At 45.0% G+C, this 23,895-nt stretch overlaps 1 protein-coding gene across 1 annotated transcript in view; it reads left to right on the forward strand.

Moving 5' to 3' along the window:
• The window catches only part of DAGLA (diacylglycerol lipase alpha), a 111,159-nt gene that overhangs the window by 83,360 nt on the left and 3,904 nt on the right, over positions 1 to 23,895 (forward strand). Inside the window, exons 13-19 of the mRNA XM_077460757.1 lie at positions 3,668 to 3,748; positions 5,504 to 5,646; positions 5,730 to 5,798; positions 5,880 to 5,952; positions 8,003 to 8,199; positions 8,307 to 8,436; positions 17,082 to 17,272. Of these exons, the coding sequence (XP_077316883.1) occupies positions 3,668 to 3,748; positions 5,504 to 5,646; positions 5,730 to 5,798; positions 5,880 to 5,952; positions 8,003 to 8,199; positions 8,307 to 8,436; positions 17,082 to 17,272 (884 nt within the window). The remainder of the gene's footprint in view (positions 1 to 3,667; positions 3,749 to 5,503; positions 5,647 to 5,729; positions 5,799 to 5,879; positions 5,953 to 8,002; positions 8,200 to 8,306; positions 8,437 to 17,081; positions 17,273 to 23,895) is intronic.

The raw sequence follows: 23,895 nt of genomic DNA on the forward strand, positions 1-23,895 counted from the left end.
TTATTTTTTTCAGATTCTCAGAGTTCTTTGCCATGAGGTGCCATGTTGAACTTCCAGTGACCAGTATGAGAGAGTGAGAGTGATAACGCCAAATTTAACACACCTGCTCCCCATTCACACCTGAGACCTTGTAACACTAACAAGTCACATGACACCAAGGGGAGAAAAAATGTCTAATTGGGCCCAGTTTTGACATTTTCACTTAGAGGTGTACTCCCTTTTGACAGCGGTTTAGACATTAATGGCTGTGTGTTGCGTTATTTTGAGAGGACAGCAAATTTACACTGTTATACAAGCTGTACACTCACTACTTTACATTGTAGAAAAGTGTCATTTCTTCAGTGTTGACATGAAAAGATGTAATAAAATATTTTCAAAAATGTGAGGGATGTACTCACTTTTGTCAGATACTGTATATACACATTATATTACCAAAAGTATTGGGATGCCTGCCTTTTCACGCACATGAACTTTAATGGCATCCCAGTCTTAGTCTGTAGGATTCAATATTTGGTTGGCCCATCCTTTGCAGATATAACAGCTTCAACTCTTCTCGGAAGGCTGTCCAAGAGGTTTAGGAGTGTGTTTATGGGAATGTTGTGAAGTGCATTTGTGAGGTCAGGCACTGATGTTGGATGAAAAGGCCTTGCTCACAGTCTCTGCTCTAATTCATCCCAAATGTGTTCTATCGAGTTGAGGTCAGGACTCTGTGCAGGCCAGTCAAGTTCCTCCACCCCAAACTCATTCATTCATGTCTTTCTGGACCTTGCTTTGTGCACTGGTCCAAAATATTTGGAGGAGGGGGGATTATGGTGGGGGTTTTTTCTTCAGGGGTTGGGCTTGGCCCCTTAGTTCCAGTGAGGGGAATTCTTAAGGCCTCAGTATACCAAGACATTTTGGGCAATTTCATGCTCTCAACTTTGTGGGAATAGTTTGGGGATGACCCCTTCCTGTTCCAACATGACTACACACCAGTGCACAAAGCAAGGTCCATAAAGACATGGGTGAGTGAGTTTTGGGGTGGAGGAACTTGACTGGCCTGCAAAGAGTCCTGACCTCAACCTGATATAACACCTTTGGGATAAATTAGAGCCGAGACTGCGATCCAGCCCTTCTCATCCAACATTTAGTGCCTGAGCCCACAAATGCGCTTCTAGACGAATGGTCAAAAATTCCCATAGACACACTGCTAAACCTTGTGGACAGCCTTCCCAGAAGAGTTGACGCTGTTATATCTGCAAAAGATGGGCCAACCCAATATTGAACCCTACAAGACTAAGACTGGGAGGCCATTAAGAGTTCATGTGTGTGTATAAAGACCGGCGTCCAAATACCTTTGACAATATAGTGTGTGTATATATATATTGCAAAGAGTGCGAGAGAGAAAGAAAAAACACAGCTAAAATTGGAAAAGTGAGAAATCTCCTTCTCACTTCTACATAAATAAACAAAACAACAGTCTTTGCACTAAAAAATGTATGGAGTCCAAAACAAAAACAAACTGACCAAGGGATTCCTCAAGGGAAAGAGTTAATGCAAAAGTCTATCTGACACCAAACTCCTTGCAGCTCCGTAATCAGCGGGAGACTGATAGCTGTGAAGACATAAGAAAAATAGGAGCGCACAGGCTCTTGGTGCAAATAACATCTGTTTATTGGAATATAAAAGATAAAATCGATACACTTACAAACAAACGTAGGTGAATCACAAGCGTCAAAAGTTCCTCCAGTACAGAACCCTGAACAGGGTCACATTTAAGAGCCGGGGTTGATAAAATATCCACAGGATGGATGGATGCACTGGCTCCACAGACACATCAAGCAGCTGCCAACGGGCTGCAAGTGAGCCACCCACTGACTCCAAGATCGGCCGGTCAGGACAAAGCTGTGGACGCCTCCAACACTTAACCCAGGGAGAGCTCAGATAGAACAAGCTGATGGGATGCTGTGTGGTTGCCAGGACAACGCGTTTCAGAGGGTGTGGCCTCCTTCCTCGGGTCTGCCCTGTGTTGTCCAGGGAGCCCTTTTGTAGCTACAGTCAAATATCCAGGGTTTTAACCCCTTACTCTTAAATCAAAAGAGGTTAAAAATGTTAAAAAGTTATTTGATAAAAAAGCAATCTGCTAAAAATCCATCTGGTAAAAAGGAATCTGCTAAAAAGAAAACCAATGAACGAATTGCATAACAATAAAAAACATGAATATATTATTGATTTTTATTAGTATAATTTTTCTTTTTTTTTTTTTTTTTTTATCTATGTATTTTTTAATATACAGTTGTGCTCATAAATTTACATTGGCAGAATTTCTTGGCCATGAATTATAACACAAAAACCAGAGAGGAGGGGTACTAGAAAAGTAACCATAAATCTGACTTTGAAGGCATGGAAACAATGAGGAATTTTAACAACAGTAATATTTATTAGGAAAAATACATAATATGTTCACAGTGTTCAGAGAATTAAAATTTAATAGAAACATGATACATTTTGTACAGTGAGCCTTTGCGCGTCTACGTGTTTTGCCATTAGGCTTCTTCAGGGCATGAACAAGGTTCAAAGGCGTAACAAAAGAAAAGAAGAATCAGTCTGACTATCTTAGAATGGACTAGGCTTCATGTACAAATGAAAGTGGCCAGGTTCCTGAAGATGTGGGGTACTCATGGCAAAATGAAGGAGGTCAAATGGCGTACATCTAATTTAGGCAAAAAAATTAGGTATGACTAAAGCAGGGGCAGGTGTGCGTCTCTGGTCATCAGACAGTCAAAGTAGCAGTCCTGTTTAGCGATCCAAAAGTCAACACATGGAAACACAGGTAGCGCTCAGTGCGTGGCAGGGATGTAGTACAGCCCGCCTTGCATAGGATGCCCCTATAGGAAAAGTTTAAAACATGAGACGAACAAACCAGCCCCTGGGAAACAGCCTGGTGCTGTACAGTACCAGGCTGTATCTCCCAGGGGCTTGTTTGTTCGTAACGATCCTCACCTGTGATCTGTTTGCTTGTAATTAGTGTGTGTGTGTGTGTGTGTGTGTGTGTGTGTGTGTGTGTGTGTGTGTGTGTGTGTATATAAAACTTAAATGATTTTCGGGACTCCTGACAGACCCTTGCATCTTTCATCCAGTGCTACACTGACGTTTCTGGATTCTGAGTCGTGGGGAAAGCAAAATTAATTTTCAAAGCATCACTATTTAATTTACCAGGCTCTCTTATCTTACCTATCCTATGTCAAGTGCTGCATTGGTACCTTGCATATATAACTTTTTTTTTTTTTTTAAATCTTTTCTAAACTTTTTTCCTTTTCTTTTTCAGCACATTATTTGTAGGAAAAGGGCCCACTTTGATTACCTTTTACACGCGATAACAAAAGTTAAAGTTCCTTTCCATAATTCCCACTACCTGTACACCCTCGGGCTGTTGCACTTGCGTGTGATTAGAGGGTACACACAGACATTCCTACAATCCCTACAGATCATATTTACAGGGTAATTCCACAATCTCTGTATTGGTCTTATTTGAGTGAGGTCATGCATATTGCATTGTACATTTCTTGGTAATTGGCCTGTGAACTGTAGAGATTTATGATGTGCTTTTCTCTGCGAGTCATGTCATTTTTTGTTTGTGAAAAAAAAAAAAGTATTTGTTTCTCCATCTTGTGTGTTTTTGCATCAGGGGATGGTTCTTTCTGCTGAGTACATTAAGAAGAAGTTGGAGCAAGAAATGGTTCTTTCCCAAGCATTTGGCCGAGATCTGGTACGGTAGACTGATTTTGGAATTGCAAATCCACTATGGAAATAAATTTGTATCAGATTTTATTAAATTGGGTTATTGTTAAAGTGGTACTAAACCCACGATCCTGCATTCACTATATCTGGTCTCCCACAGTACACAGAACAGGAAAATGCAATTATTTTTGTAAATATAAACCACCAAATGCCTTTTCTCATCAGCAGTATATAGCAGTCTTGTGACTTCTATCAGTGTCTGGCCGAGCACTGGCTAAAGTTTGTAGTTTAAATTCTCCCCTGATTGTCCTATGAGGCTGCATGACTGCGGACCCCAGTGGTGGCCTGCCCATTAGGGGCGCCCAGGCTCTGCCTCCTCCAGCTCCACGCCACCCCTTATATGACTAATGTATAGATTTATGCATAGCATGAATCTATCCACGGCCGCCGCTGCCACCCCCTATTCAGGCGTCCGGCCCCTTTTAGGATACCAGGCGCCACAGGCTCTAATAGGCTTCAAAATATGTGGGCTCATAGTACAGAGCATTGCACAATGAGCCCACCCAGGTGTTACAACAGTGAATGAACATTCACTGTTGTAACACTGATCCTCAATCCGGCCAGTCGAAAGCGGGTGTGAGACCCGTTTTCTGATTGGCCGAAAGAGAAGCCAGAGCCGTTGCCCGCGGAGAGCAGGAGAACGGGAGAGCCGCCGGCGTTGAGAACCCGGGAGAAGCGCTGCATTGATGGGGTAAGTGCAACAGACCCACCCACCGACCGGTGGGGTTGAGGGGGTGTTACAATTTACTGCCCCCCAAATTGCCACCACTGGCTGACCCTCTGTCTGGACAGTTCTAATTGGCCATGTGCCTATCACATGCACACTCCCAAAAAAAATGAAAAATTCACCAAATTGAGCATGTGCATAGTGCACCCAAGGCTCTTTACTATCAGGAGATGGATTGGGACTGTGGAAGAAGGGGAGGATCGGAGAAGACAGGATCAAATAACCTTTTTACACAATGCGCAGGATTAACTCCTTAGGCTCCACAGCGAGTATGACAAGCATGCTTTAATGCATATACAGACTGATATTACTGTTGTGGGTTTAGTAACACTTTAAGGAAAGAAAATCTCACTAAACGCTATGTGTCTTATCTCCCAGGGGACAAAGTGCAAATAGAACTCTGACTGCTTTGATTGGTGCAGTCCACTCACCGCTGAGAGGGCTGACCTCTTCTCCTGTCCTTTCTTCCAGGATTGCGGGCTCTGGCACTGTGGTCAGAACCGTGATGATGTCAGTCCTGCGCATGAGCGTGGAAGCCCTTGGTTCTGGCAAGAAGCTATGCTGGACTTTCAGAGCGCATGCGCAGCAGCTTCATGCAGGGTGATTATCTCCTAAACGGTGCACATTTAGGAGATATTCATTTTACCTACAGGTAAGCCTTATAGGCTTGCCTGTAGGTAAAAATAACAAAGCAGGGTTTACAACCGCTTCAGAGTTCCACCTACTGTCTGGAAATGTAAATATAACCTTTCTTATTTAATATTTTTATATTTCGTTTACAATGTAAAATCTTTTATGTTTTGAAGCCTCTAACCTAATCAAGAAATAAAGTATATACGTTGTAATAAAATATAAATCCTAAGTATTCTCTTTACCGAATTGCATTTCATATTTTGTCTTGGTTTTCTTATGTCGAAGTGGGGGGGGGGGGGGGTCTTACAAACAGTATTTTTTTTATTGGTGGTTGTTTATAGCTTATTACTGTTTTATGAACAGGGACGTGGCACAAAACATTATGGTCTAATAGTGGTGGGACATTCCCTTGGAGCTGGAACTGCTGCCATTCTTTCATTTCTCCTACGCCCGCAGTACCCTTCCCTGAAGTGTTTTGCATACTCTCCACCAGGGGGCCTCCTAAGGTACCTGCCCACTATTTGCACATGAAATGTCAGTTATGACTATGAAGTATGTTGATTTATTTAATTTTATGTTTTATTTTCAGTGAGGATGCCATGGAATATTCAAAGGAGTTTGTGACATCTGTAGTGCTTGGAAAAGACTTGGTTCCTAGGTAAAATATGCCATTTGGCTGTTGTGTGGTCTGTTTTGTACATGATTCATTGCCCTCACAGCTGTTTCCAATTTTCTATAGGATTGGATTATCTCAGCTCGAAGGTTTCCGTAGGCATCTTCTAGATGTTCTGCAGAGGAGCAACAAGCCAAAGGTTAGCTGTCTAGCTGCATATTTTCCAATGATTGATCATTCTTTCCCAGTACTGAGCACGTTTGTGGAACTACAATTATATACACTTTTCAGGAGCAAGTCAAGGATATAATCCATGCAGGAGAGAAGCTCTGTGTTCTTGGCTTCAACTTCCCAAACAAATTTATTATGAGCCACAAGATTCTATGTTGTAAAAAAATGTCTTCATAAATTTAGGGCAATATGTATTCTGCTACATGTTTTTGGTTAAAAAAAAAAAATTTCAATGAGTGTATATTGATTGGTTTCTGCAAAAGTTATAGCTTCTACAAACTATGGGATATGTTTGTATTTTTTATACTAGTAATGGCAAGCGACTTATAGCGGGACTGCGATATTTTAGCTGACAAACTGACACTTTGTGGGAACCAGTGACACCAATAAAATGATCAGTGCTAAAAATATACACTGTCACTGTAATAATGACACTGGTTGGGAAGGGGTTAAACATCTAGGGCGATCAAAGGGTTAATTGTGTGTTTTTGTGTACTGTATGTGCTGCTTTTACTAGAGGAAGAGATGAATTTTAGTTGGTGCTTTGCAGGAACACAAAATCCATCCCTTCCCCGCTGTCGGAACGGAGATCTGCCTTGTTTACATCGTTGCAGAGCTCCATTCTGAGTCTCTGCCCAATGATGGTCGGACAGTGGTGTAGTGGTTAGCACTCTCACCTAGCAGCAAGAAGGGTCGCTGGTTCAAATCCCAACCATGACTCTACCTGCCTGGAGTTTGCATGTTCTCCCTGTGCCTGCGTGGGTTTCCTCCGGGTACTCTGGTTTCCTCCCACACTCCAAAGACATGCTGGGAGGTTAATTGGCTTCTGTCCAAAATTGGCCCTTAGGGGGCCTGGATTGTGGGCTCCTTGAGGGTAGTAAATGATGTGTGTGTGCAATGTACAGGGATAGGGACAATTGTGGACACTCACTCAGGTTGAACTGGATGGACTGGTGTCTTTATTCAACCTTACTAACTATGTAACTATGTAATGCTAGACAGGTGCAGATGGACATTGAGTGCCCAGCACCCGCAGAATCACAACAGAAGTGGCCTGCTGGTGTGGCGCACGTCCCCTGCAGGTTAAAGTGTAGGATTGCGTATATATAGGTCATCCAGCACAGAGCTTGCCGCCCTATAGCAGTTTTACTGCTATAGGGCGGTTAGCAAACCAAGTTTGCTGTGCATGTGATAATCACACCTTTCTACCAATTGAATTTTTTTTTTCAGGTGAAGCATTATTTACAAAAAAAAGAGAAACCATCCCCACAAAAGAACAAATTCCCTCCTCCCCAACCTCCAACAAAACTCCCCCAAAGCAGGGTATCACCCACAACAAACAAAAAAAACAAAAGGAGTGCTGGCGAATCTTAAATTATAATTTTCTCTTTCTATAATCTAGTTTTTTGCATGCTCTAAAAATCATATAAATAATCGGGTCAAAACAATTGCAACTCAGACTAAATCAGACAAAGCAGCAAAAAACTCGATAGAATTGATTTGCGAGTAGGATTAAAAATGCTATAAACCCACATTAGCCATTCGACAATATGAAGAGAAAAAATTGCAGGGGTGTTATACATTTTTTTGTGGGTGTGAAGGCAGAAATGATGTGTCTTGCATCGTGTAACAGAGTATATTGTGGCCCCATTTACATGAGCATACTGTTCCATACAACCATGAAAAAGGCCTATCTTCACCCACACAGGATGTACAAGTGTTCCATGTACATCCATGTTGGACCAATGCACAGATTAGAATGTATACAGACTGCTTTCTGATCCATGCGTTGATCCTATAGAGATGTGCACTCTGGGATGTGCTTGGAGATCCGTGCAGGGTAAAGATGGCCCTTCGCATGGGTGCACAGATCGGTACACTCGTGTAAATGAAGCCTAAGAGAATATGTTCACAGATCAGTTAGTGAACAGTCCCAGATGTCACCAGCCTAACAAAAGGACCATATTCACTCTACAGCTGGTCATAAGTGCTTCTCTTCTTTCTTGCTGTTTGTATAGTGGCGGATCATCCTGGGGGGTACAAAATGTATACCTAAATCAGAACTTCCTGATGAGTGTGAGGGGATAAGTGTGCCCAATAACCGGCTCTGGACTCACCCCAGTGATCTGACCATAGCGCTGTCTGCCAGCACACCTCTCTACCCGCCTGGACGGATCATTCATGTAGTGCACAACCATCCTGAGGAACGATGCTGGTAAGTGTTTTGGGATTGTCATACAGAATATTATTAAAAGCTGTGATTACTGATATTCCCCATACGCACATTTCCTGTAATACTGGGCTTACCTTTACCTTGTGAAGTTTCTGGGATCAAGAGGAACCAACATACTTTGCCATTTGGGGGGACAACAAAGCATTTGAGGAAGTCATCATCTCTCCAGCCATGCTGCATGAACATCTCCCTCACGTTGTGATGGAAGGACTCAATAAGGTAAGAGATATCTGGTGTTTAGGAATAAGTTACGTGTTGCACCCTAAATTCCTCAAGGTAAACTTGGCCTTTAAAAAATATTGAGATACTGTATTTTTTCACAGTAATGGTGCCAGCCCGTTGGTGAGCAGTTATTATATAGTAACCCACCACCCCAAATGTAAAAGCACTAACATAAATCTAAGCAAAATAATAATTTGAAATGTCACCAGGCCTTATAGTATTTTTTTTTGGTTATTTTTTATTTTTATTTTTATTTTTTTTACTTTTTTGGTTTTTGGGGTTTCAGAAACAAACCATCATACAGATGATAAAGGAGTTGCAATAATTAGAAATTTAACATATTTCCCAAAGAGCAGATCTCATGTGTCTCACGCCAGGTAATCATTTTATAGAAACATTAAAGGCAGGATAAAAGAAAAGGTACTGTGAGGAAAGAAGGAGTGATTTACAGAGCTTTCCATTTTAGGATCATATGACTAAGGCCGCGTACACACGCGCGGACTGTTTGCCCAACTTTGTCCGTCCAACAGTTTCGGCAAACAGTCCGCTCAAACTTAGCATGGACGGACATGCCCACACACGACGAACGAACAGTTTGCTGAAACCGTGCGCGATGACGTGAACGGCACGTACGACGGGACGAAAAATACGACGTCCTATACACTGCATTATAGCTTTCGGCGTGAAAATCCTTTCTGAGCATGCGCGCAACTTTGTTTGACGAACAAGCCTACACACGGGCGGACTGTTCGCTCAAACAAGGTTTCAGCGGACAGTTTTTCGGAATTTCCGAAAAACCTTGTCCGTCCAACTGTCCGCTGAAACTGTCCGCTGAAAGCCCACACACGAGCGGACTGTCCGCCCAAACACTGTTCAGCGGACAAAGTTGGGCGAACAGTCCGCGCGTGTGTACGCGGCCTTATAGATGTAGTGTATAGGATGTTTAAGTTCATTGCTCTAATGTTTTTTTTTTTTTTAAGGTAATGGGAACCACAGTGAGGGAAGTAAGATTTGCAGAATGTTAACTTGTTGTTCACGAATGTGGGCTTTGTTCCAAGGTAACCGTAGTAGAGCTAGCAAAACTGTAACTCCTGCTTGCGGACAGAAGGGCCGAGGCGGTTGTCCATGTTTACGGTGGTGGAGTCAGCATTGCGGCCAGTGTTAGCCATGGCCCTGGTGTCCCAGAGGCTTGTTAACAAAATTGTTCCACCGTGAGTTGGAGAAGCAACAGGCTTCCCCGTTTTGCGTGGAGCTGGCGGACCAATTGGTGCAGGGCCTTAAGTATATCTGTGATGCGGCCTTAGATATGGCTTCCTTGCTCTCTAGAGCCTCTGTATCAGCAGTAGTGCTACGCCGCCTGATTTGGCTGAAGTGCTGGTCTGCGGACCAGGCATCTAAGAAAGCACTGGCAGACTTGCCCTTCCAGGGAGAGAGGCTATTTGGAGCCTCGCTGGATGACATTATTAAGAATGTTACTGGAGGTAAGAGCACGTTACTCCCACAGTCAGGAAAGGGTAAGGAGATCCGCCGTAGGCAAGGGCCCTCCTTTTCCGCTCAGAAGCAGATTTTTCATCGGCCCGGGTCAGCATGTAAGCGTTCCCAGTCTGAAAAGGTGCGTGCTGAGGGACAAAAGCGCCCCTGATTTCGCAAGCCTGCAAGCAAATCTGTTACCGCATGAAGGTTTGCCCCCACCCCACTATCGGGTGGGGGGTCGCCTTCGGGAATTTGCAGCCCGGTGGATCTCCCAACTTTCTGACCAGTGGGTCTGCGAACTGGTTTCATCAGGATACAGGATAGAGTTTCTTTCTTGTCCGCCAAACAGATTTTTTCCCTCCAACCTTCATCTTCTTCCAGCTCGTCGGGAAGCCCTGTTCGGGGCAGTACAGGACCTGCTGTTGCGTGGGTTGATAGTACCTGTACCGACCAAAAGGTTTCAGCGATTCTACTCCAATCTGTTTGTAGTCCCAAAGAAGGAAGGGGTCCATCCGGTCCTGGACCTCAAGGCCCTCAACAGCTTTGTGAAGGTACAAAGGTTCAGGATGGAATCAGTTTGCTCAGTGGTAGCTGCACTCCATCAGGAGGATTTTCTGGGATCCCTGGACATAAAGGACGCATACTTGCATGTCCCCATATGCATCAAGCATCAGAAGTTTCTGCGATTTGTGGTTGGGGACGAGCACTACCAATGTTTATAATAAAAAGTACTAATGCGCACAACCTAAAAAATTCCTACCTACAAAATATCACTATGAAAAAGATTTAGCGGGAAGCTACCAACATAAAAAAGTGATCTCTGCACAATGTATGGACATATATAATAAATATGTGGCGCTACCTTCCTATCCAATATTAAATATATAAATTAAATTATAAATTAAATATATAAATTTAATTATTTCCAAATCAATAAAGTGCAATCAATCATAGATGTGTAAATCTAATAACAAGACAATGGGCAAAATGACCGTATTTTCCGGACTATAAGGCGCACCGGATTATAAGGCGCACTAGCAAATGGCTGCCTGCTAATGGGATATTTCCAGATATAAGGCGCACCGGACTATAAGGCGCACTGGATTATAAGGCGCATTTAATGAAACAAAACTCTGAACTCAAAACTTTGGTAATCCCACGAAGCTGCACTGCTTGGATTGGGCATTACGGCCATCTTAGTCAGGAGGTGTGCGCATTCATTCGTTCATTTTCTACGGTCTACCCGCTGCCCCAAAAATGGCTCCTGTTAAGAGACATGCTTACGAAGCGGATTTCAAACTCATCGCTATCAGTCACGCAGTAGAACAACCTGAGAGAGGTTTACGGTACGTCGGTTTACGGTAAGAGACCGGGTGGCTTTTTCCACAAATCTCCATCCCTATTGATCTGTGACTCCATGCGCGCCCATCTGACAGATACTGTCAAAGCCCAAGTGAAGAAAACTTATTCGGTGCTTGCCATCATTCCGGGTGCATTAACCAAAGAACTCCAGCGATGTCAACAGGTCATATATAAGGCGCACTGCATTATAAGGCGCACGGTCGATTTTGTGAGAAAATTTAGGGCTTTTAAGTGCGCCTTATAGTCCGAAAAATACGGTACCTAAAATCCATATCCACAGACAAAGGTGCAAATCGTATATCACAATAATGTGCAAATCCGCAATATAAAGTGCAAGTATTTTTTTCAAAGTGCATCCGTGCTTGTGTATATTACACAGATCTTTAGCTCTCCTTTTTGGCCTGGCATCGGCACTGAGGGTCTAGGTGCTAGCCCCAATTTTGGCTTTGCTAAGGCAGCGAGGGACCGCAATCGTGGGTTACCTGGATGATCTCCTTCTGAGAGCAGCTTCCGTCTCAGAATTAAGGGAGGATGTGGCTATCACTATGCAAACTCTTTGGGAGTTTGGTTGGGTACTGAACCTACAGAAGTCAGTGTTGGTGCCGACTCAACGCCTGGAGTACCTGGGCCTGCTTCTGGACTCTTCAGAGGTAAAAGTTTTCCTCCCTTCGGATAAGCCTCAGAGTCTTCAAGCTGTGGTGAAGTTGTTGGTGTCCCGCAGGTGGTCCTCACTGCGTTTTTGCATGCGAGTCCTGGGTCTCTTGGTAGCCACTTTCGAGGAGGTACTGTAGGCTCAATTCCACACTCGAGTCTTGCAAAAGGAGATCCTGTCCAAATGGAACAAATCTCCGTTGTCCCTGGATTGTAAAATTCAAGTGAGTCAGCTAGTCAGTGATTCCCTGCACTGGTGGCTGAGGTCGGCGGCCCTTCAGTCTGGGAAGTCATTCCTTCCTCTTCATTGGACGGTGATCACAACGGACGCCAGCATGATCAGTTGGAGGGGGGGGGGGGTTTGGGGCATACAGTCAGCCCAGAGTCGCTGGACCCAGGAAGAATCCTGCCTGCTGATCAACGTGCTGGAACTTCGGGCGATCAGGCGGTGCCTCTCCACATGGTCACAGAGGCTGCAGGGGCATCCAGTCAGGATCCAGTCAGACAAAGCCAAGGCAGTGGCTATGTCAACTGTCAAGGAGGAACAAGGAGCTCGACTGGCAAGCGGACTAAGTCGTCAAATGCTGGCCCAAGGGGAATAGTCACTACATCCGGATGTATTTCAGCTCCTTTGCCTAAGGTGGAGCATGCCAGATGTGGATCTCCTTGCTTCTTGACTCAATCGGAAGGTACAGAGGTTTGCGGCCACATCAAAGGATCCTTGGGCGGACGCGCCAGACGCGTTGGTGGCTCCATGGGGGCATTATCGGCTGATTTATGCTTTTTCCCCACTCAAACTTCTACAACGTCTGCTTCGCAGAGTGGGGGCCAAGGGCATTCCGGTAATTCTGATTGCCCCAGATTGGCCTCGGCGTCCGTGATACACTGACATAGTACGAATGGTGGCGGATGTTCCTTGGTGACTGCTGATGCGAGAGAATTGTCTAATACTTCATCCTGCTTTAACGGCATGGCTGTTGAAATCAGGTGGTAAGGGACTGAGATCTGTCGGATTCAGTAATATCCACTATGCTGAGGGCATGTAAGTCCTCTTCTTGGAAGATTTATCATTGTACGTGGAAGGAATGTGTGAGGAGATGGGGTGGTGTCCGCACACATACTCCAGGATCCTGCTGTTTTTGCAGCAAGGAGTGGATCAGAAACTTGCCTTAAGCACCATCAAGGGGCAGATATCAGCTTTTGGCTGTCTCACTTCAGCGACCCTTGGCAACTCATTCATTGGTGAGTACGCTTGTTCAGGGGATTTGACGTGTGGCCCCTCTGGTTCGACCAAAGCTACCCCCGTGATTTGAATCTGGTGCTCTCGTGCTTCAGAATCCGCAGTTTGAAAGCATTAGGGAGATCCCCTTATTGACACACTCTCAGAAAGTAGTCTTTCTATTGGCTATTACATTTGCCAAGAGGGTTTCTGAGTTGGCGGCCTTGTCTTGCAAGTCTCCCTACTTGATCCTCCACAAGGATAAAGCGGTGCTGCGTCCGCAGCCTTCATTTCTGCCAAAGGTTGTTTCGGCCTTTCATCTAAATGAGGACATTGTGCTTCCATCCTTATGTCCTCGGCCGTCACACCCCAAAGGTGGCTTTGCATTCCTTGGACTTGGTCTGGGCTCTGCAAGTGTATGTCTGCTACGGCTCCTTTTCGGAGGTCGGACTCGCTGTTTGTATCGGTGACTGGTCCGAAGAAGGGACTGTCGGTCTCATCGGCCACCATTTCTCGTTGGATGAGACAGATTGTGGTTCAGGCTTATGCTATAAGGGGGCGGGCGCCTCCCTTTCCTGTCACGGCACATTTTACCAGGGCAGTCGGTGCCTCTTGGGCTTTCCGAAATCAAGCGTCTGTTTCTCAGGTGTGTAAAGCAGCGACCTGGTCGTCCATTCACACTTTCACAAAATTTTACAAGGTTGATGTGAGCGCATCTTCAGATGCTTGCTTTGGCCGCAAGGTTTTGCAGGCGGCTGTTTAAGGTTGCGACTCCTCCGTTGAGGAGCTCTGGTTGTTATGGGTGGAGTTATTTTCTTGCTGTTTCCACCCCTTGTTTCTTTGACACTGCTTGGGGACCTCCCTAAGGTCATGATGAAGATGCTGTGTCCGTCAATGAATGAAAGATAAATTAGGATTTTTGTACTCACCGTAAAATTCTTTTCTCTAAAGTTCATTGACGGACACAACACCCACCCCTCCTGTTTATGTTTGTACTGATTTTGACAAACTGAGCGGCTGGATGCAGTGTAAGTAGGACCGCCCCCTGGGCGGTGCTGTGCAAGTGTTGCTGTTTTTAACACTTTCTGCCTAGTCCTCTCCTAAACGGGCGATATAACCCTAAGGTCAAGAAGATGCTGTGTCTGTCAATGAACTTCAGAGTAAAGGATTTTATGGTGAGTACAAAAATCCTATTTTTTCTTCCAAGGTACCACATATATGCATGCCGGCATTTTTGCTGGAAGTGCTCTCCCAACGCGTACACCAAGCTGTTACTGATCGTGCGTGGATTTGTTGTAATGATCTGGATATGGATGGGAGGAGGTCTCTCTCTCTCTCACACTCACACTCAAACTCACACTCACACTCACACTCACACTCACACTCACACACTCACACTCTCACACACACACACGATTATGTTGGCTATCACAGTGACCAATTACTTACATTTACGCCTGTATTGTCTCCTCTGAATGAACAATGATTGTACTAAAGTTCAAAAAATTTTTTTTACTATTTGGGCCAGTTTTCCATTAACATTTACCACCAAATAAAGGCCTTGTGTATCCTGAAAAAAAACAAGTGTAATTCACCTGGATATATTAATCAGTCTTTTTTTTTATAGTTGTTGATCGAATGTCACATGTCATAAACATTTTTTTCTACTACTATAAATTCCTATGATCGTCAGTAAAAATGCAGTATTTTTTCTGATTGAGGCATTTCAGAAACACCCCATTAAAGCCTAGTACACATTAGTATTTTATTTTCATTCAACCCAGCAGGGCTGAATGAAAAAAAAACCGACAGAGCCGCTGTGCTAACATTCCGATGTTAGTACAGTGATCTCCCCTGCTGTTTTATTGTATTCTGACAGGAGGATGCCCCCCCCCAGCTGGAACGTTCTGGCCAGCGCTCTCAGCAACTAGTCAACCGATCAGCAGACCTTTTTCAGTCATGCCCCTTTGACAGTGGCCGGATGAACATACCAACTCCAGTACATACCGATCCAATGTTGATGCTGCCCGGTTTGCATGTACTAGGCTTTAGACCAGTATATGAGCTGCAGATCACATAAGAAGTCGTATTATTCGAGAAAATAGACCCCTATCTACTTATGATGACTATGTACAGTTTTACGAATGCATTCCAAAGTTGCAAAGCCACATTCAGGCATTAAAATAGAAGTTTGGCATTCCTTAAAAAAACAAAACTATACTAATTTAGGTGGATGCGGCATCTGTCCCTGCCAGTTCCAGACCGAGAACTGAGCTATCAAAGACTCAGTCTTCAGGCTGCAGAGAGCTGGTGACTGTCATTCAGCTCTCTGCTCTGTCCCTTGCGCTGGGCTGTGCAGGCGGCAGGAGTGGCTGGCTCAGGCTCTCAGAGATTCAGTGAGAGGCTGAACCAGCACCTACTCCAGGCATCTGGGTGGATCCCAACTGTAAAGTTGGGACATTTTCTAAGCCTGGATTGGCTCTGTGACGTCAGCCAACAGCGGACTTTAGCCTGATGTGATCCATAGGAGAGGTACAGCCAAAAAAGCTTTGGTCATACTTCTCCTTTAAGATTTGTTTTACCTTCGAGCATTAAAGTGGAAGTAAACTTCCAACATTCAATTTTACCTATAGGTAAGTCTATAATAAGGCTCTATAAGAATATAGTGTAAACCTCTCCTAAACGTGCACCTTTTAGGAGATATTTAGTTTACATGCAGCCAGTGACATCACTGGTGCACGCGCTCTGAAGGAAGTGCCATTCCCTCAAAGCCCTGTGCCATAAATGGTGGCTCCTGCACGCAAGCGCAGGGGGTGACGTCATCGTGGCTCAGGCCAGTCACAGAGCCAGAGTCCGTCAACCCGGAAGCAAGATAGATGAAGGTGAAATTCTTATTTTTCAGGTAAGTTTCACATAATGTGTGAGTTTGCGATGCATATTCGCACATTATGACTTTACCTTGCAGGTAAGCAAAAAGAAAAAAACATCCAGTGGTTTACAACTGCTTTAAGGGCTTAAGAACACATCACATAATCTCTTGAAGAAGGGTAAATGAGTGGAAGTAAAAAGTGGATTTTATGATCATCACAAAAATATCTTGTTTTTGCCATTATCGAAAGTGATGCATGGTATCAAAAGAAACACTAGTTAAAGTGGAACTATACACATCTCCACTTCAGCGCTGCGGTGTCCTGGAGCTCCCCCATCAGCTGCTGACATCTTCGTTCATTCTTTTTCCAAGGTCCAGTCTTTGACCATTTTGATTGGCTGAGCCCAAGAGAATCCACTTTAAGTGCCCTTTTCAGATGCAGTTGATCTTTCTGAGGACCACTAAATGTTAGCTGGTGCTTGTTCCACTGTGCCGCTATGTGCATCCTCATAGCAGTCATGATCAATAAGCAAACTTGGCCTTTTTTGCTTTAAAGAGATATTAAAGATTTGTTTTTGTTTTGTTTTTTTAAATAAGAAACATGTTATACTTGCTCTGTTCACTCCCAAGCTGTCGCTTTATGCGCCCATAAGACACTCAGAGCCCCCCCTCTCTCTTCTCATTGTCTCACTGGCTGTGATTGACAACAGTGGGAGCCAACGGGCTTCCACTGCTGTCTCTACCAATGAGGATAGCCCTCATACAGCCAAGGCGATCATGAACTTCGCTGAATCGGAGGGGGCTTAGGTAAGGATTGATGGGGGGGGGGGATTGAGCGGAGGCGCTGCACAGAATGCATAAAGGTAAAAAAAACCTTTAGCCTTTAGAACCACTTTAATTTCACCTTATCTGGCATATAGTGGACCAGGAGGGACTGCATAGTTCAGTAATTTATATAGGCAGTGGTACATTTTTTACCTGTTTTGTACACCCACATAAACAAGTGTTAGGTCTTTTGATTCTTATTGTGCTTCTAGCATTTACTAGTATGATTCTTTTCCTTACCAGGTTCTGGAGAATTATAACAAAGGCAAGACAGCTCTGCTCTCTGCTGCAAAAGTAATGGTTAGTCCGACAGAAGTTGACCTAAACCCTGAGCTGATCTTCCACCAACCGCCCCATCTGTCTCCTCCCATCCTAGAAGTGATACCTGCCATCATGCCCGGGACAAATGCCAACAGGAGGAACAGCAGCACCAAGTAAGCAGTGGGATGTTGAGTGGTGGCCATAAAGATTTTCAGTTTTCTGGTCATGGCCACTTACCATATTACCCCTGAAGGCCAGCAGGACCCGTATTCCATCATTGTTTATATTTGCCCAGTATTGCTGCCCTGATACCTGACAAAGTACTTTAATTCAGTTTCATAAATTTATGTTGGCTGGCATGATTTAAAATGGGTTTTAATGTAGGGAATGTTGAGAAGTATGGAACCTATTGCAGGCTATTTTCCAGAAATTACTTCAATGTTTTCCACTCCTTAATCTTCGTCCATCTGTCTCACATTTCCTTACGCATGTTTCTTGTCCTTGTTATTTAGGAACCTGTGTGGTGTGATCTGATTTCTCTTTGCTCGCCTGTGTAATGGACAACTGTTCTGTCCCTTTTTCTTGCATTACCATGGCCTGTTTGTGTCGTGATTTGTAATCTCATCTGTGAGTTTTTTCAGTCTTTTTTTCACCCCCGAAACATACCATATCAGTTTGTAATGTGTCTTTTATTGTTTATTCACTAGTTGTATCTATGAAATTGCTTTTTCTCCAGAGATGAACTAGTGTAGTATGGATTCCAGACGCACAGATTATTTCTCGGGAAAGAATGGTTATAGACATTCGTGGGTGGTTGGATGCAAAGACATGGTCCAACTCCCTAAAATTTCAAATGATTGTAATAAACATGCCAGCTTGAATCACCTGAGTGTGACTGATAATATACCAATGGTAGGGGATGTCTAATCAAACTTTCTGCAGGTAACTCCATGAGCCTAGAATTCTGGGACACTGATATTTAATAATAAACTACAACCCTCATTTGTGATATATTTTTTTCTTATTATACAGGATTTATATAGCTCCAGCAGGTTATACAAGAGCTTTAAGAGGGCCCTGGTTATAAGAGTTTACAATCTAATAGGGTGTGGCAAATGGTACAAAAGGTTTCAACTGTGGGGGATGAGCTGATGGAAGTGATAAAAGATTAGTTGGAGGCGTGTTAGACTTCCCTGAAGAGATGAGTTTTCAGGGATCTCCTAAAGGCAGCCAGAGTAGGAGATAGCCGGACAGACTAAGGTAGAGAGTTCCAGAGAGGGAGATGGGAGAGGCTCTGTAGAAGTCCTGGAGATGAGCATTGGAGGAGGAGACAAAGGAGCTTGAGAGCAGGAGGTCTTGAGAGGAAAGGACGGTTTTGGTGATATTTGGATACAAGAATGGTGATGTAGCTCGGGGCAGAGTTGTGAATGGCTTTGTATTTTGTTAGTATTTTGAATTTAATTTCCTGGGCGATTGGAGGCCAGTGTAGAGATTGGCCGAAAGGGGTGGCAGACACTGAGCAGTTGGTAATGTAGATGAATCTGGCAGCCCTATTCATAATAGACTGAAGAGGGGATAACCTATGGAGAGGTAGGCCTATGGGGAGAGAGTTGCAATAGTCAAGGCAAGAGATAATGAGGGTGTAAATAAGTAGCGGTAGTAGTTTCATTCTTTAAAAAGGGGTGAATTTTAGAGATGTTACGGAGGTGAAGTCTACAAGCTTTTGGCGACGATTGTATTTTGGGCTGAAAGGACAGGTCAGAGTCTAGGATTTCACCTAGTACCCTGGCGTGGGAGGGATTGCTGGTTGCGTTATTGACCTTGATAGGAAAAGTCATGGAGGAGAGCAACGGCAAGGGGCAATATTATCAGCTTGGTTTAGAGAGATTTCGTTTTTAGGAGGTGGTACAACATCCATGCTGATATGTTAGTAATGAAAGAGGAGACTGAAGGAGTGAGGTGAGGAGTAGACCGATAAATTTGGGTGTCATCAGTGTAGAGATGGTATTCGAAGGCCGTGGGAGGTTTATCAAGTGACCAAGGGAGGAGGTGTAGATAGAGAAGAGTAGGAGTCCAAGAACAGAGCATTGGGGGACTGTTACAGAAAAAGGGAAATGGAGAGGAGGAGATAGAGTTGTAGGCAACACTGAAGGAGTGCTGTGATGGGTAGGAGGAGAACCAGGATAGAGCAGAATCTTGGCGACCAAGGGAACCGAGTTTAATAGCTCTGCCTTCCTTGCCCATTATTGTCATGTGCAGCCTCATAAAAGTAGAAGTATAGCCAAAGCTGTTTTGGCTATGCTTCTATGGATCACAAAAGTGCAGTTCATTCTGTACTCCTGTAACCTGTTTTCATCCGACAGAGGGCTAAAGCCATTGTCAACTAATGTCACTCTTTCAGTCCAGGCTGGAGAAAGATTCCAACTTTACAGTCGGGATCAACCCAGATGCCTGAACCCGGAAGCTCGCTCAGCTTCCCAATGAGCCAGTGGGAGACTGAGCCAGCTGCTCTCACCCCTGCCACAGCCTGGTGCTCCAGTGAGCACCGGAGGAGCAGAGAGCCAGTAACTGGCAGTCACCCGCTTTCTACAGGCTAAAGACTGAGAACTGAGTGAGCAGCGGTCTTTGATCGCTCAGTTCTCAGTCTGAGGCGGCGTACACACGCGGGGACTGTCTGCCGAAACTAAGTTCGTCAAACAGTCCGCTCAAACTTTTGAATGAACGAACACGCCCACACACGGCACTTTTTGAGCGGACAAATACGGCAAACTTTGTTCGTCGTACTAAGTCCGCGCAACTTTTGAAATGAGCGGACTCGCCCACACACGAGGCAACAGTCCGCTCATTTCGAGCGCGTGTCAAGGTAGGCAGGGCCCGCGACGGAGACGTCGCGGGCTCCGCCACCTGGAATGGACTTAAAGGGGAACCCCAACGCCGAAAAAAATCGGTGTGGGGGTCCCCCCAAAGTCCACAACAGACCCTTGTCCGAGCACGCTACCCGGCCGGCCAGGAAAGGGGGGCGAGCGAGCGCGCCCCCCCTCCTGAGCCGTACCAGGCCGCGTGCCCTCAACATGGGGGGTGCCTTGGGGAAGGGGGGGCCGCGCCCCCCCCCACCCCAAAGCACCTTATCCCCATGTTGATGAGGACAAGGGCCTCTTCCCGACAACCCTGGCCGTTGGTTGTCGGGGTCTGCGGGCGGGGGGCTTATCGGAATCCGGGAGCCCCCTTTAATAAGGGGGCCCCGGATACCGGCCCCCCACCCTATGTGAATGAGTATGGGGTACAATGTACCCCTACCCATTCACCTGTAAAATAAAAGTACCCAAAAAAAAACACAACACACGAGATAAAATATTTTATTGCACAGCTCCGGGGGTCTTCCGTCTTCGGGGGTCTTCTCGCCGGACTCCTCCGCTATCTTCTTGTAGCTCTTTTGCTAGCGGAGGAGTCCGGCTTTCTTCCTCCCCGCCGCCGGCCTCTTCTCCCGACTTCGGGGGTCTTGTCCCCTTCTTCGGTTCTTCTGCCGGGCCACCGCGCCTTCTTAGAGCTCTTTTGCAGGCGGTGGCCCGGTCTTCTGTCGCCGCTGTCGCCGCCGCCTTCCGTTCTTGTTCTTCTTCTTGTTCTTCTTGTTCTTCTCCAGGAGATGTTGACACGTCGCTCTCTCCGGCCGGAATGCCAGAGCCGCGCTGAGCGGCCACTTATATAGTGACAATGGGGCGGTGTCACATGGTATATGTCACATGGGTTGGTCACATGGGTTGATGTCACATGGGGACTATGACATCGTAAGGGGGCGGGGTCACCATGTGACCAACCCATGTGACATCGCTCGCCCCCCTTTCCTGGCCGGCCGGGTAGCGTGCTCGGACAAGGGTCTGTTGTGGACTTTGGGGGGACCCCCACGCCGATTTTTATCGGCGTTGGGGTTCCCCTTTAAGTCCATTCCAGGCGGCGGAGCCCGCGACGTCTCCGTCGCGGGCCCCGCCTACCCGCACACGCGCTCGAAATGAGCAGACTTCCCTCCGAGCGGGAACAGTTTGCTCATTTCGAAAGTAGCCTACACACGGGCGGACTGTTCGCTCAAACCAAGTTTCAGCGGACAGTTTTTCGGAATTTCCGAAAAACTTTGTTCGTCAAACTGTCCGCTGAAACTGTCCGCTGAAGCCCCACACACGAGCGGACTGTCCGCTGAAACACTGTTCAGCGGACAAAGTTGAGCCAACAGTCCGCCCGTGTGTACGCGGCCTTAGAGATGGCGGGGGACAGCTGCAGCTGGGATCAGTACTGCATCTACATAGGTGAATATGATAAAAAAACAAAGCCATACTTCTCTTAAACATTAGTGGGGCTCAGGAAAAGGCAAGCAGAGATTGTAAACAGAAAACTGGCTGAATCTGACCTGATTTTTCTACATATTAGGTACTGGTTTAATGGCATTTATATAGTCACAATTTTCTTTTGGGTCCCTGGTGCCCAACGCTTGACCCTCCAGCTCTCTACAAGCTGCTCATGCCTTCTTCAGCTGTACTGGCTGCATTGAGTGCTGGCAGAACATCACATGTGGGCAATACAGAGAGAAAGCAAAACAAACAGCAATGGCCATTTGTTATGCTTTCTTTAGGAGGGCCAGATGAATCTATACCTATATGACAAGGTCATATGACTGTGTTGGGCTATCTAGGGGTGAACACAGCGCTCATACTCACCTGATCCTTCGATCCTCTGGAAAACAATGCTCCCCCCACATCCAGCGGTGGACTCGTCCTAATGTCTTCATGTCAGTTGCCGGTCTATGGGCGTGATGACGGCAGGAATAGTCCACCGTACAAGACCACTGGACCACAGGGGCGGGGCCAGGAGCTGCAGGCACCACACTGGGAGGATCAGAAGATTAGGTGAGTATATCTTGGCTCTCCAATCCCCTAGAAAAAAAATTAGTAGTTAACCCATGCAGGGTGGGAACAGCCCTACTACATGAAAAAAAAAATTTGCCCAGAGTTCAGATTTAAAGGACCAACTTGGACCAATGTAACCTGGAAGCTGGAAATCACTGAAGTAGACACTGCCTCTTCACCTCGTCTAATCAAAGAATACTTTACATTCATTCGGAGAATGCAAAGCATTCTCTGAACAGTGCCCACGCTGAGTGGCCAACCTCCTGTGTTCACAATGCATGAAAGCAGCCGCTGGGCGAGGGACCCGGAAGCAAGTGGAGATCACTGAAGTAGCAATGTCTGCTTCAGTGATTTCCAGTTTCCAGGGGCATAGCCCAGTTATCGCATATACTGTACATATTTACATTGGTACAAGCAGGACCAATGTAACTGTATACCATATTGATGCCTGGACCACAAAGCTGAACTAGCAGATAGTAGAGTCACCCTCCTAGATGAACAGTGGTAGAAGCATGTGAATCTCAGAATTGACTGAACGGAATCTTAAATCCTTTACTGTTCACATACATATTTCAAATGCGTAATTTTGCTGTTTGTGTTTAGTTCTGCTATAAAGCCTTGTTCACACCTATACATTTTACATTTAACATGGTTTCCTATGGGTCACATTCACATCTGTGCATTTTATGGAAAGGGCCAGGGACTTTTTTTCTATTTTTTTGGTTCCATAGGCTTTAATGGATCAAAAACGTGTATTGAAAAATGCAAAATGCACCTGGAATATGCAAACTGCAACCTGCATAGGTGTTAAACAGGCCTAAGAGTACCTGGGCAGTTTTTGTTATCCCGAGATCATTTTTGCTGGTTCACTTTCAGAGGAAAAGCTCTTTCATTGGAGGGAGTGACACTTGCATTTATGAATGACATTTCTTAGCTTGGATATCGACCCTTTCAGCTAAAATGGTCAGTGGGAAAAAGAGAATGTGTTGCAAAACAAGATGTGTTATTAGGTCTTGATGCACTTGTTCACTGCTTATTAGTTGCAGGGTGTAACCGTATTTTCACTGAATTCCTAGATTATTTAGAACTAGTATTCTACAGGAGTTGCGCAATGGTTTTGTACCCTATTCTCTTAGACAAATTGCATGCAATACCCATAGCTGAAGGCATCCTACGGGAGCTAAATTTTACAGCTGAGAATAAGAATAAAGTGTATCTAAAGCCAAAAGTTTTTTTTTTTTTGCTTGTTTCGTACTGGGTGGTGGGAGCAATTAAAAACCTTTCCAAGTTTTTATTGTAATGTGTTGGGAAGATTCACAGGGTTTATCCTGGTGACAAAGGGAGGAAACCAAAACATTTAGGCCTCATGCACACTAGACGTTATAATAACGTTATAAATACGCCAGTAGATCTGCAGTGAATTTTTCAATGTTTTTGCAATAATGTTTGTTAGCGTTTGTAAGCGTTTTTTTCAATGGGATCAAAAATGTTAAACGCAGCTGAGCCGTGTTTTTGAGCGTTTATCTGAGTTTTTGGACGTTGGAGTGTATTTACAGCTGGAAAACTCCTTCCAGAACCCACTAGTTTTGGGTTTTTTTTACGGCCAAAAAACGCCCCAGCCAAAAACAGTTGATAGCAGCCTATGCGTGCATGGACACATAGGATAACATGTTGGAGAGTTTACTGACTGTAGAAAAAAAACCCTGAAGCCAAAAAGAGTAGCTATAAAAATGTCCAAAAAACATCCAATGTGCTTGAGGCCTAATGAGGGAATACATCAAATGTGGATTTTTTTTTTTATAGTTTTGGATAATTTCTTCCCTGTTTTGTCCACAGGACAGGAAGTAATGAACATCTCCCAAATGGGACACAAATGGCAAAATTATACCTGACATGTGTTT

This window comes from Lithobates pipiens, unplaced genomic scaffold (genome assembly GCF_037356315.1).
Source record: "Lithobates pipiens isolate NorthernLeopardFrog02 unplaced genomic scaffold, aLitPip1_a1.2 Scaffold_10, whole genome shotgun sequence".
NCBI classification, from domain to species: Eukaryota; Metazoa; Chordata; class Amphibia; order Anura; family Ranidae; genus Lithobates; species Lithobates pipiens.